This window comes from Colias eurytheme, chromosome 1 (genome assembly GCF_061535395.1).
Source record: "Colias eurytheme isolate Ceu_HAF_F1 chromosome 1, ilColEury1 Martin Lab GWU primary, whole genome shotgun sequence".
NCBI lineage: Eukaryota > Metazoa > Arthropoda > Insecta > Lepidoptera > Pieridae > Colias > Colias eurytheme.
Window position 1 is genome coordinate 1,131,739 of NC_142980.1, and position 14,264 is coordinate 1,146,002.

The following is a 14,264-nucleotide window of genomic DNA, read 5'->3' on the forward strand; positions in this document are numbered from 1 at the left end:
CGGTTCTCGTCTGCATGTGCCCTTTGAATTTCTTTTGAAATGTTCTTTGGGACCGTTTTTATACCATATACAAAACAGCTGAGTCCGCTGCTCCTACAATCTGAATATTTGTGACGCTAGACTTGGCGAGCTTGGAGAATTTAAATCGTCGTTTTACAAACCTTCACAGAAATTCCTTTTAAAATATAAAAATGTATCATTATATTGTGGGATTCACAAAAGCACTCATGGCTAGAATCAGACCTAAATCTTACGGAATGTCGTCCAAATAGTTGCTTCGAGTTTAAATTTTTCTGCGCATACTTACCATATTCCACGGCTCACTATTTAAATAAAATCTAGGAATTAAAGTCTTTACAAGACAAACCAACAGTTTTCGAATTAGGGCTGATTTTTCAATCCTTGGTTAAAATTTATCCGTCCAATAAAGTATTACACGAACATTTTAAAATGGCACCTGTAAACTGTCAAATACGGACAATTAGAATACATTTTTGAAATGGTAGTTTAATACGTTATTCGATGAATAATTTTTAACCAAGGATTGAAAAATCAGCCCTTACTAAAAAAAAACAAACGGAGTATGCTGCAAAGTGTCATAACTTGTTAACGTTATCAATCTTAATTTTGTATTTATATTCTCTTTCCACGTCACGAACATGAACGCTCGAAATCACGAGAGCATTTCCACATTAGTAATTCATTCATAAAGTCAATACCACTCGCTACAGTAATGGCGCTATAATTTCGTACGTTTCTGCTATTTCAATATTTGATCAAAACGTACGCAGGTGCTGCGTTTAGTTATCGTCACGAGATAAGTGTTGACCAATTAATAATTTCGCTCCTGATAATTTATTATAGAATAAATGTTACTTATAGTGAATATTCAAACTTCTACAAAGTGACGTTGAAAGCTCGGCCTTAGCTTTGCTTTTACAGTAATTGATTGAAACGTCTTTAATATTTATATGTACCTATGACTAGCTTCCGCCCACGACTTTGTACGTGCATCCCCGTTTTTTCCCGTTCCCGCAAGAATTTCGGGAAATCCTTTCTTAGCGGATGCCTGCGTCCTAACATCTACATGAATGCTAAATTTCAGCCCGATACTGTTTGGGCTGTGCGTTGATAGATCACTATATCAGTCGCCTTTGAGTTTTATATAATAATCCATACTAATATTATAAATGCGAAAGTAACTCTGTCTGTCCGTTACTCAATCACGCGGACGCCTAAACTACTGAACCAATTTGCATGAAATTTGGTATGGAGATGTTTTGATACCCGAGAAAGGACATAGACTACCTTTTATTGCGAAATATGTACCACGGGCGAAGCGGACCACTAGTATAAGACAATAGACAATAGACAATAGACAAACATTTATTCACAACAAGTCAATAACTGCGTTAAAAACAACCGACTTCAAACTTGCACTTGCAACATTTACAAATACAGACAAAAATGCTCATAAAATAAAAACTACTGGGCCTATCCGAATAAAATTTTTATGGGACCAATTCGACACCATCCCGCATCGAACAAAAAAAGAATCACGTAAATCGGTTCAGAAACCACGGAGTAATCGGTGTACATACATAAAAAAAATAAAAAAAAAAAAACATACCGGCCGAATTGATAACCTCCTCCTTTTTTTTGAAGTCGGTTAAAAATAACACATTATTACAACTGACAATCAATATAAGATTCTATTATTATATTCGATTAATTCATTACTTATTCTGTTTAATTTTAATTAGTTTAAAAATATTTTCAGTATATAAATTATTTGCGTGGTGCTGCTTAACATGGGATGGCATGATACATTTTAAAAATATCTACAATATAAAGCCATGTTCGTTGACCTTTGGCATCTGCTGCGTGGTCGCGTCTAATTAATAGGCGATAATTTTATCTGACTTTAGTTAGATTTAATGCTCGATCATGCTCGATCGGTATAATCAATAATCATACTCTACACTCTACAGCCACTTTTCTAAAGGAATCATGCCAGTTTTACGCAAATCAGTTCTACGAAACGCAATATCTTATTATATATAAATCTCGTGTCACAATGTTTATCCTCAATGGACTCCTAAACCACTTAACTGATTATAATAAAATTCGCACACCATGTGCAGTTCGATCCAACTTGAGAGATAGGATAGTTTAAACATGTAGGTACCACGGGCGAAGCCGGGGCGGACCGCTAGTATATAAATAAATCTTAATTCAGGAAAATTGCACCTCTTCAAACACAATTTACAATCTCTACATAAATAAACGAAATAAAAGTCAGCATTCTATAAATAGTCACACATCCACAATTCCACATACATGGTGTGAAATCAAAACATATTTCCACAGAACAAATATGTAGTTAAATTCAAGAGAGTTAAATTCGAATAGTCCAACGTCACACGTCACGGTCCTCGCTTCAGCGAATTTGAGCTGAAATCATTGGTTGAAATACGTTTCCGTGTCCATTGTATCCGAACTGTATACTTAGTCGTTATTACCTGATGGTTTGGTACTATGCATTGTGGACTCTGTTGCTGAATACATTGTTTCATACTGGTAGATTGTTTGAATGATCCATTGCGAGTAGGTATTTAGAGGCCCGAAATTCAGAATTATGTAGCAGTGTTAGTTTATAAACACGGAAACTGGATGAGATGACACAGATAATGATATGACGTTTAGAATAAACGATAATTACTATTATAATAGTTCCCGAAACGTTAAAAATGTTTGATTTAAATCTTCCTCTCATATAAAAAAGCTTGTTTGTGATTATTGTTTTATTAAATCGCTCGCTTCATTGAGATCGATAAGAACGTTTTTTTTTTAATATTCTATTCAAGTTAACCTAAATCACTTGAATATTATATGATATATTAACAGCATGTCTATACTATCTCTCCCGAAATATAACTCGCATTATAATTGCATCTGCTTGCATATCCGTCGGTTAGTTTAATCAGAAGCAGCTGGCGTTTCCCAGCGTTGTTATAATTGTGAGATTACTCCTATTTATTGAATTTCACGTCACGACGTCCGAGATGGCCTGCGGTGAGTGCCGGCACTTCCCGAGCAAATAGATTCAGTTATAATTTAAATGAGCAATATGGAAATGGTTTTAGGAAAAGAGAACTGGATTTTAACCACAAATATCTTCAGGCTTAAATAGGTTGAATCCGCTAATGTACCCAACATTATTTTCTCTTCGTGATATTTTTTACGGGAGCGACGTTCATTTACTAATTCAGGGCATCGAGTGGCATGAAATATTAATACGAAATTGAGGTGACTCCGTTCCATTATTGTCCATTTAACCTTATAGATAGTTGGGAGTGGAGCGGCCAATTTTCAAAGATTTGTTTGCCCGCTTAATTGAGTTTGCTGCTAAAATAAGCGCTGCTTCATTTTGGCAAATTTAGGCATTGCAAAATTTATGGATGAGATACATTTTCGGGAATAAGCTAAACAACATTTAAATAAATAAAAATCGAACTTATTAGATCTTATTTCATATCGTGTAGTATTGAACCCTACTGAGACGATATGGCCTTCCTCATCCAAACCTGTAATTAGGGCGGCCTAATTTCCAGTTGACAATGTTACTAATAAATCCTGAACAGGTTCTCGTTTACGATCCTATCCCATTAAATGTCTCCTTAGCAATAATAAAACTTCCATTTATACCGAGTTTATTGAGATCTTAAGATTTACTGAAAGGTGTTCTTATTGAGGATCGTGAATCTCAAAATATATTATAACTTTAAATAATGTCGTGGTAATAAGTCGATCCTTTTAGTTTTCTGTGGGCAAAAGCAATATTATAATAGTATTGTTCGATAAATTAACCTTTTGTAGATTGTTTCAACGTTGTTAGAAGCCTTTGCAAACAATTACAGCCTTAGAGGAAATATTGAAGTTGAAGTGTAGCTTTTCTTTATTTTGCAATGGAATAAAAGTAATTGATGTTTGTTTGTGGTATTTTTTTTCAGTACTTACGTTTGAATCACGTCTTTATATAATTATTTCAAAGTATTAAGATATGTACAAAAGGAGGAGTAATACAATCACAAAAAAATAATACCTACATGATGCTTACATTTGAATAAACTTATATAAAATACTCGTAAATACTATAAATAAAGCAGCGTTTTATTGTATTGAATTGAAACACGTCAATCAAACAAAACTAGCCTTTATCTTCTCTTTTCTATTAATGCATCTGACAGTACATCTATACAATCCATTCTATTGCATTCGCTCGGATTAAATAATGGCCCGATTTGATTTGTCCTTGTTCCACTTATGCCAATAATCGTCGTAATACAGTCGTCAATTTAACACTTAACTCATTGCAGAGCTGTCGCCGGTAGGCGCATACGGAGCGAACAAAGACGTGGACCCGGAGTTGTATCGAGATGTGATGCCGTACGAGCACTACCCCCAGTATGATGATAATCCAACAATGTACTCTATCAACAAGGAGGATCTGATGAACTACCCCCGCCCGATCACTCCTGAAGACCTGCTGGATAAGGTTAGTGATTTTTTTACTATTATTATATCTTTATATCGAGTTTGGAGAGTTTACAATGACGTCTTAAAGCAGTATTATTTCCAGTGTGGAAAAATGACAGAGCTTATTAGACTACAGGCCCATGTTGAAAAAGTTATGGGTCATTTGAACCACCAGGTGACCTATCTAGAACGATATAAGAGCATAAAATAATAAGGTTCAGCACTATGCCGTCACTTGTAAGCTGTCCACATGAGTGCAGATGAGAATTCGAAAGTACAGGTAGAGATTTTTTCCCCTTGTCTCCATGATTTTTGTATGGCGTTGCGGAATAATAAATTAAAAGCAGTATAGAAAATAGTGATGTAGTGACCCTAATTTTTCTCTCGCAGTTGAAGTTTATTCGATTCTCAATATATTTACTTTCTTTATTATATCTTTCCAAACGGCGATTGGATGAGTACCTACTCTAGCGTCCTCCGTTCACAGATAAGAAGCCTCTCAGTCTCATCCTTTTAACTTTTATTGATAGATATTATTTAGTGTTAACAGTACAGAAAATGAATGTAAGTAATTCTGTATTAGTATATATTAGTAGATATATTTAATAGTAAATAATAATCATATTTATAAGAAAATAAATATTATGCAAAACTCGATTAGTTAATCCTTTAGGTATTGCCCAGTCAATTTAGTTGTTTACAATTTACAAAGCTGCCAACAGTTTCCTAAACCAACAGGGTGTCCCATCATTGGTGTATCAAGCCCGAAGGGACTTATAGTTTTGCATACACTGATTACGTAAAAGATACTTAAACATCAAAACCACGTCATTTTTTTGGTAAAATTTTCCTTCAATTCTATGTTTTCTAGCTTCCCGCATTGACGTACACCCTGTATATATTTGTTGCAATCATATTAAAAATGAATGCAAAAGCTAGAACCACCCGCTCCATGTGTTGCCACCCGCCGCCGTCCCATCCAATCAAGAAAATGTTTTATTCATTTCCCAACACTTGCCTGCGACGTAATTACACGTCTGAAGTGATTATTTGACATGCGTGCAATCATTATGTCTTTTAATCGCAATTTATTATTGCCTAGCTATTTCAGTCTAGAATATTCTATTCGATTGATACCTGGTAAGTGATTAGTCTCATTTAGTTTATGAAATCAAATTGTATATTGACTTGTGCCACGCGATGTTATTATATGATTTTTTTTAATAAACTTAAATGCTCCGCCATTTTGGATATAAACTGTAAAATAAATGCGAAGAGAAGCAGTGATAAAAACCGTTAAATTGAAATTACAAACCCTTCAATTTAATTATTTGTAAACTCGAAATGAAAATTCGTGTAACGGCTTTTTGTGCAAGGAAATTTCGGGCATGTCACCGCAGTTAAATTGTTTTCGGTTGAATTCGCCACAAATGATTTCTGGAATAATATTCACAATACAAAACCAAACATGCGTTTACAGCTGAATTTTAAAAAAGGAGGCGGCTTTCGATTCGACTGTATCTTTTTTGGTTTTGTTGCGTCAGAACTTTTTGGCTAAGTGAAACGATTTTGATGATTTTGTTTTATCTGAAAGAAGATGGTGCCTCCGGGTGGGCCCATTTAACTTTGGTATATCTTCCAATTCGAAAGCGTTTAGTTCCTTGATAGAAATATTTATTTAAATTCAATAATACCTCAGCAGTTCCAAGTATATATTTTGTATTCATAATCTTCGCGGCCATTGGTCCTTCAACTAACTTCACGTAACAAGTTTGAAGTCAAGTTAGTTAGATATTCACAACTTCCACGGTCCACTTGTTTACATAAATATACTAGTTGTTCTCCGCGGATTTACCCGCATTGCTCCGGTCGTATTGGTCTTAGCGTGATGATATTATAGCCTTACTCTATAAATGCTCTATCTCACACTATTTTTTTTTATTCGGATACGTAGTTGCTGAGATTCGTTCGTTCAACGTATGAAGATAAACAAACAAACAAAGCCCTATGATATGAGTAAATATTAGCAGGAATATTTACAGAACAAACGGGGAGCATTTGGTTGTATTCCGTCTACAATACACTACGTGTCTAGACACCATTGTTCCTGACGTCTAGTTTTGGCTTTGTATTTATGAAGGATTACATTTTGCGTAATGAATGAATGAAAATGAATGAATGGCTTTAATTTAAATATTAAACGTGTAAAACTTTTTAGGAAGAATTAAAATCATGTCTTTCGAGCTTTTTCGCTAAAAACGATTGCTGCACATACTTAGGTAAAATATCATTCTTAAACTTATATATGTACCTATACTTAAACTTTTATTCATGTTAACTTGACATTAAGTAGGTATGAGTAGTTATTTTTTATATATATTAATAGTAAAGCCCCGTTAAAAGTATCATTAAAATCTATACTAATATTATAAAGCTGAAGAGTTTGTTTGTTTGTTTGTTTGAACGCGCTAATCCGCACGGGGTGAAACAGCGCGGAGCGGCTAGTCAATTATATATATGTTAAAATTAATTATTTTAGTCTTTAAAAGAACAGGAAAATTTAATGGGACCAAAAAGAAGGAACTATCTTTTAAATAAAAAAATAATCAGAGAAAGAGTTAAAAGGACAAAGCAAAAAAAATACAGTCGAATTGAAAACCTTCATTTTTGGACTCTGTTCAAAAGACACAAATACATATAACAGCAGTAAAACAAAATACTGTAGTGAAATTATAATGATTTTTATACAAGGATAGTGAAGAATAAATATTTTTATAGCCTACTGGCTTTCAATCAAGTTGTCCTATTTTTCGTTTCAAGTCTAGACAATGCGTTTCAGTTGGGTAGAAGGTACACAAAAGCCTAAGCCTTTTTTCTGTTTCAGTTAACTATTTTTATCCCTATAAAAATAGTTCCCACACGAAAACTGTGAACTGAACGTATTATATTATACTAGCGGTCCGCCCCGGCTTCGCCCGTGGTACATATGAAAAATAGATGTTGGCCGATTCTCAGACTTACCCGATATGCACAGAAAATTTCATGAGAATCGGTCCACCCGTTTCGGAGGAGTATGCAGACTAATATTGTGACACGAGAATTTTATATATAAGAAGATTATGTAGTTATTATATTGCCCTAACTATGGTAGACTGATATAAAGAGTAAGAAAGTGAAACGATATTATTATCAGACGATACCGCGTTACATCATATTTCAGCACTTCACTAAAATACGATAATATTTTATTTCCTTTTCACAAATAATTGCTACAAGCTCGCCGCTTACAGGCCGGTGACGTCACAAAACTCAGCAAATAAAAACAAGCACTCCAAACAATATGCTGAAAAGTCAAACATTTCAAACGGTGTACTCTTACAGAGAAATTAATTACAAAGTGCGCTCGTTTTAGTAGCGAATAGTTGTGAGTCGAGATGCAAGTTTTATTAAAGTTCCATGTAATACGAATAAATGCAAGTGCAGGCATCGCTTCTTTCATGTAGCTGAATAATGCACAATGTTGAAATGCTCCAAGGATGCACAAAGCGTCCCGCCTTTTCGGAACACATATAGTAATATTGTGCATGCCTTTTACTGCGATTACTTTCTCCATATATTGTTCATATTATAATGCATTTCCTGAAATATTATTGTGCGGAATGCACAACGAGAGCGCTCGTATCGGCTTTGATTGTATGATTTCTGAAATAGCATTAGCGTGTGTGCGCTGTTGTTAAGGCATTTCTTTAGGCTACGAATTTTTAGATGTTAATATTACCTATTAACATGAAGAATATTCTTCTAAGAATAGTTGCGTTATTGGAAGTTGTAACAAGAGATATACAATACTTTTTGATGTTAATGTTTTTATTTTAGAAGAAGATTACAACGATACTGAAACAAGAACTACATAAAAAAACAATGAATAACGTTCCTAACTCTTACACGAGTCTCCCAACTAAAAGAGTCCACGGGTGAACGATTAAACATTCAATGAAGATAATATTTTCTTGGCAATTTTCTCGATCAGTTAATCGAGGCACAACACGACTCACGTTTGTTCCCCGTTGCGAAACAGTTAAGCATTCTAAGCAAGTTCTGACCTACATACTGATCGAACAGATACAAGCATTATTGAAAAACACGTGCAGTGCAGGTTTAGATATCTAGCCAATGATAAGGCAGTCAAGTTCATGCTGATATGAAACTGAGGTTCTACACGCAGAAAATTGGAATACTAATATTTCAGATATTTACTAGTCTAATACTATTACTTCGTCGTTTCTATAATATAACTAGCGGTCCGCCCCGGCTTCGCCCGTGGTACATATGAAAAATAGATGTTGGCCGATTCTCAGACTTACCCGATATGCACAGAAAATTTCATGAGAATCGGTCCACCCGTTTCGGAGGAGTATGCAGACTAACATTGTGACACGAGAATTTTATATATAAGATAATAAACTATCCATTAATAATTATTGAACACTAATTAAGATACACTATATAAAGAGGTAGTAAAGCTAACATTCTAAGAGAAAAGTGCCACATTCTCTTAAGGGAAATATGATCAGCTGTCACCGCGATCCGTTCGAATATATAGGGCACGAGTATCGTGCATTCCCATTGGTAATCTTATTTCTATGTAATATCTTTCAGATAGAGATATTATTTTTGCAATTAAGACAGGTCGTCTTAATGCGTAATGCTTTCACAATACACACTAAAACATTTACTGTCTTACAACAAAAAACTTAAGAGGTATAACTTTAAGCGCGGGTTCTCTTTAATCTGGAATTGTCGTATTTCACATAGACAACTATTAAAGTGACAGATGCCCGGTTTAAAGTTAGACTATGTTTAAATTGTTTTGTGGTAATACCATAAATATCTATTTTTTGTGTCCGCCCGCGCTTCTTCTCACGCTTTAAATCGCTTTTCGCTAAATAAACGTTCCTGTGAACACAATATTAAACCAGAAACCCGCTGATATGAATCAAGTTATATTGCCAATTTTATTTCTGCTCTTCAGGTTGCTGGGCCTTTATACAAGGATAGTGAAGAATAAATATTTTTATAGCCTACCTGGCTTTCAATCAAGTTGTCCTATTTTTCGTTTCAAGTCTAGACAATGCGTTTCAGTTGGGTAGAAGATACACAAAAGCCTGAGCCTTTTTTCTGTTTCAGTTCCCACACGAAAACTGTGAACTGAACGTATTATATTATATTATGTAGTTATTATATTGCCCTAACTATGGTAGACTGATATAAAGAGTAAGAAAGTGAAACGATATTATTATCAGACGATACCGCGTTACATCATATTTCAGCACTTCACTAAAATACGATAATATTTTATTTCCTTTTCACAAATAATTGCTACAAGCTCGCCGCTTACAGGCCGGTGACGTCACAAAACTCAGCAAATAAAAACAAGCACTCCAAACAATATGCTGAAAAGTCAAACATTTCAAACGGTGTACTCTTACAGAGAAATTAATTACAAAGTGCGCTCGTTTTAGTAGCGAATAGTTGTGAGTCGAGATGCAAGTTTTATTAAAGTTCCATGTAATACGAATAAATGCAAGTGCAGGCATCGCTTCTTTCATGTAGCTGAATAATGCACAATGTTGAAATGCTCCAAGGATGCACAAAGCGTCCCGCCTTTTCGGAACACATATAGTAATATTGTGCATGCCTTTTACTGCGATTACTTTCTCCATATATTGTTCGTATTATAATGCATTTCCTGAAATATTATTGTGCGGAATGCACAACGAGAGCGCTCGTATCGGCTTTGATTGTATGATTTCTGAAATAGCATTAGCGTGGGTGCGCTGTTGTTAAGGCATTTCTTTAGGCTACGAATTTTTAGATGTTAATATTACCTGTTAACATGAAGAATATTCTTCTAAGAATAGTAGCGTTATTGGAAGTTGTAACAAGAGATATACATAATACTTTTTGATGTTAATGTTATTATTTTAGAAGAAGATTACAACGATACTGAAACAAGAACTACATAAAAAAAAAACATGAATAACGTTCCTAACTCTTACACGAGTCTCCCAACAAAAAGAGTCCACGGGTGAACGATTAAACATTCAATGAAGATATTTTCTTGACAATTTTCTCGATCAGTTAATCGAGGCACAACACGACTCACGTTTGCTCCCCGTAGCGAAACAGTTAAGCATTCTAAGCAAGTTCTGACCTACATACTGATCGAACAGATACAAGCATTATTGAAAAACACGTGCAGTGCAGGTTTAGATATCTAGCCAGTGATAAGGCAGTCAAGTTCATGCTGATATGAAACTAAGGTTCTACACGCAGAAAATTGGAATACTAATATTTCAGATTTTTACTAGTCTAATACTATTACTTCGTCGTTTCTATAATATAATAAACTATCCATTAATAATTATTGAACACTAATTAAGATACATTTTATTAAGAGGTAGTAAAGTAAACATTCTAGATAAAAGTGCCACATTCTCTTAAGGGGGCGCATAAAGCAAAATAACCAATCTTCTATTAGATGATACGTGTAATATGCAAGACCAAATCTAAAAAATAAAATATATATCAAACTAGATGATATGTTCAACGATTCTGTTTAATCAAAAACATAAAATATTAAAATTTACTCGATAAAAAAAATCACCAAGTTAGCTCTAATTTTCACACTTTTACGTTTTCTACTTGACATGGTAATACTTATTATGATTTTTTTTTCATAAACATACATATTAAAACATTTGCAAGATATTTGTCAGAGCATTTTGTGTAATTACTTTTAGTTTTGGTTTTATCTGCGATAAACCACTTTTGGCGCTCTTTTTTCTCGAGATAAACGTTTGATTTTGTCACGATAAAAGTGGTTTATCGCAGATAAAACCAAAACTAAAAGTAATTACACAAAATGCTCTGACAAATATCTTGCAAATGTTTTAATATGTATGTTTATGAAAAAAAAATCATAATAAGTATTACCATGTCAAGTAGAAAACGTAAAAGTGTGAAAATTAGAGCTAACTTGGTGATTTTTTTTATCGAGTAAATTTTAATATTTTATGTTTTTGATTAAACAGAATCGTTGAACATATCATCTAGTTTGATATATATTTTATTTTTTAGATTTGGTCTTGCATATTACACGTATCATCTAATAGAAGATTGGTTATTTTGCTTTATGCGCCCCCTTAAGGGAAATATGATCAGCTGTCACCCGCGGTCCGTTCGAATATGGGGCACGAGTATCATGGATTCCCATTGGTAATCTTATTTCTATGTAATATCTTTCAGATAGAGATATTATTTTTGCAATTAAGACGACCGTGTGGTAATGCTTTCACAATACACACTAAAAAATTAACTGTCTTACAACAAAAAAACTTTAGACAGGGTTTAACTTTAAGCGCGGGTTCTCTTTAATCTGGATTTGTCGTATTTCACACTAGGTTACCGCCCGCGGCTTCGCCCGCGCTGCAGTCAAAGAAAAACCCGCATAGTTCCCGATCCCGTGGGATTTCCAGGATTGCGTCATTTTCCCCGGGGTAAAAAGTAGACTATGTCCTTTCTCGGATATCAAAATATCTCCATACCAAATTTCATGAAAATTGGTTCAGTAGTTTAGGCGTGATTGAGTAACAGACAGACAGAGTTACTTTCGCATTTATAATATTAAGTTTAAAGTTAGACTGTGTTTAAATTGTTTTGTGGTAATACCATAAATATCTATTTTTTTTGTCCGCCCGCGTTTCTTCTCACGCTTTCTAAATCGCTTTTCGCTAAATAAACGTTCCTGTGAACACAATATTAAACCAGAAACCCGCTGATATGAATCAAGTTATATTGCCAATTTTATTTCTGCTCTTCAGGTTGCTGAAATGCGATCTACTATTATAGTAGTACAATATTTATAAAAGATATTGCTATCACAATGCTCTTGGTTGAGTCACTTGAAACTTTTACTTATGTAGTAACAGCGAAATAGGTTTATCAGAAAATAACGTATATAGTGAGAAGTAACAGCAAAATTGGTTTATCAGAAAATAACGTATCTATTATATTAATAGTAACTGTACCTATTTAACATCAGATTACATATTAACAGAAAAACGAATTTACCAGAAAATATATGTCATTCGTTATATAAATAGTAGCTGTACCTATATACGCACGCATGATGATCCCTTGTTAATAACACAAACAGAAATACACATCCATGAATATTTCACATCACCGGAGCACGTACGGAATAGCAAACAAAAACTAACGTGACATTTTAAAAGAATTGTCCGTCCAATGAAAGGGTGGGACAAATCTATACATAAAATAAAATCGTAGGAAAGTCAAAACTGTATCTACATTGAATATTTTTTTAAAGAATACTTGGGGCGTGATCTACATTAATTTTTGTCTGTCTGTATGTATGTCCGGGATAATCTCAAAAACTACTTCATGTATTTACTTCAAATTTCGTACAGAGATAGCTTGAGACCTGAGGAAGGACATGGGATGGGATAGGATATCGCTCGGGAACGCGAAACTACGCAGGCTTTTTTTTACTAGTCCGTGCGGGCGAAGCCGCTGGCGGGAAGCTAGTATTGTTTATATATATTCCTCCCCTGATCTAATTCTGTGACAACTGCAATATATATTGAGATAACGGGAACCAGGTCAATCGGGACACCGGACCCACTTCAAACAGTTAGCACTAGCTATTAGATTAATAACTGACAATTATCTGTCACGTTGTCTCGCGAAACTAAACTATGGTAACGAGGTTTATTAACTAGATAAAGGTCAATTAAAATATCACTGAAATGCAAGCCGCAATTGAGTTTGATTGCTTTATTATGAAATGTTTGTAGATTTCTTATTACAGGTTGGATTTTAATATTGTTGTTGTTTTGAAGTGTACTGAATAGAGAAAGAATAATATAATTGATTAGTTATAAATACTTAAGAGAAATTCTTAGTTTTGTATAAACTTAATAAGGTATTATTATTATAATTGCTATGTCGTTACTGATGTAAGTATCGGTAATTATCAATACTTGAAAAAAATTACTTACTTGGATATTAACTTTCGATAAGTTTCCACGCGTATAATTATATATACCACCGATTCACTTGGAATACATTTAAAAGGAAAAATAACGTAATATGAAATTAACGAATGTGCATGAAGTCTAATTAATTTAAATTATTTCTCGCCCACAGTATTAGATAAGGATAACTTCATTTCTGCATGCGAAAGGGTTGAAAAATAAAACTTTAGCAGATTCAAAAAGGCTCATAGCTTACCTGCGATCATTTCCAGACTATATTCATTATAACGGACTTAAGAAAATATTATACGAGTGTCCAAATTCTGTTGCTACTTTTCTTGATGAAAACAGTTACGTCTAGACATATTGTGACAGTTGAATTTATTAGCAAACTACGATATTTTAGGACTGAAATATATTAATTTATTTTTGCTCTGGTGTTAGTTTGGCATTAATTAATATTGATCATTCGCTATGTTTAATATTAGTTCATGAAGAAAAGTTTCTATGTAAATAAAACATCTACATTGAAATAATTATTCATTAAAATAGAGAGTTTATGTCAAACAGACTTAATAAAGAAAAGGAACAAAAATTACTATTAATGTCAATAAAAATGTTTCACAAAAGCAAGTGTTGGGAAAAACACTATATTAATTAAGGTAT

At 33.8% G+C, this 14,264-nt stretch overlaps 1 protein-coding gene across 3 annotated transcripts in view; it reads left to right on the forward strand.

The window, feature by feature from the left end:
- The window catches only part of LOC149910851 (uncharacterized), an 81,105-nt gene that overhangs the window by 25,262 nt on the left and 41,579 nt on the right, over nucleotides 1-14,264 (forward strand). For all 3 annotated transcript variants that reach the window (XM_090119969.1, XM_090119985.1, XM_090119975.1), the window contains exon 2: nucleotides 4,380-4,558. In XM_090119969.1, the coding sequence (XP_089976095.1) occupies nucleotides 4,380-4,558 (179 nt within the window). The remainder of the gene's footprint in view (nucleotides 1-4,379; nucleotides 4,559-14,264) is intronic.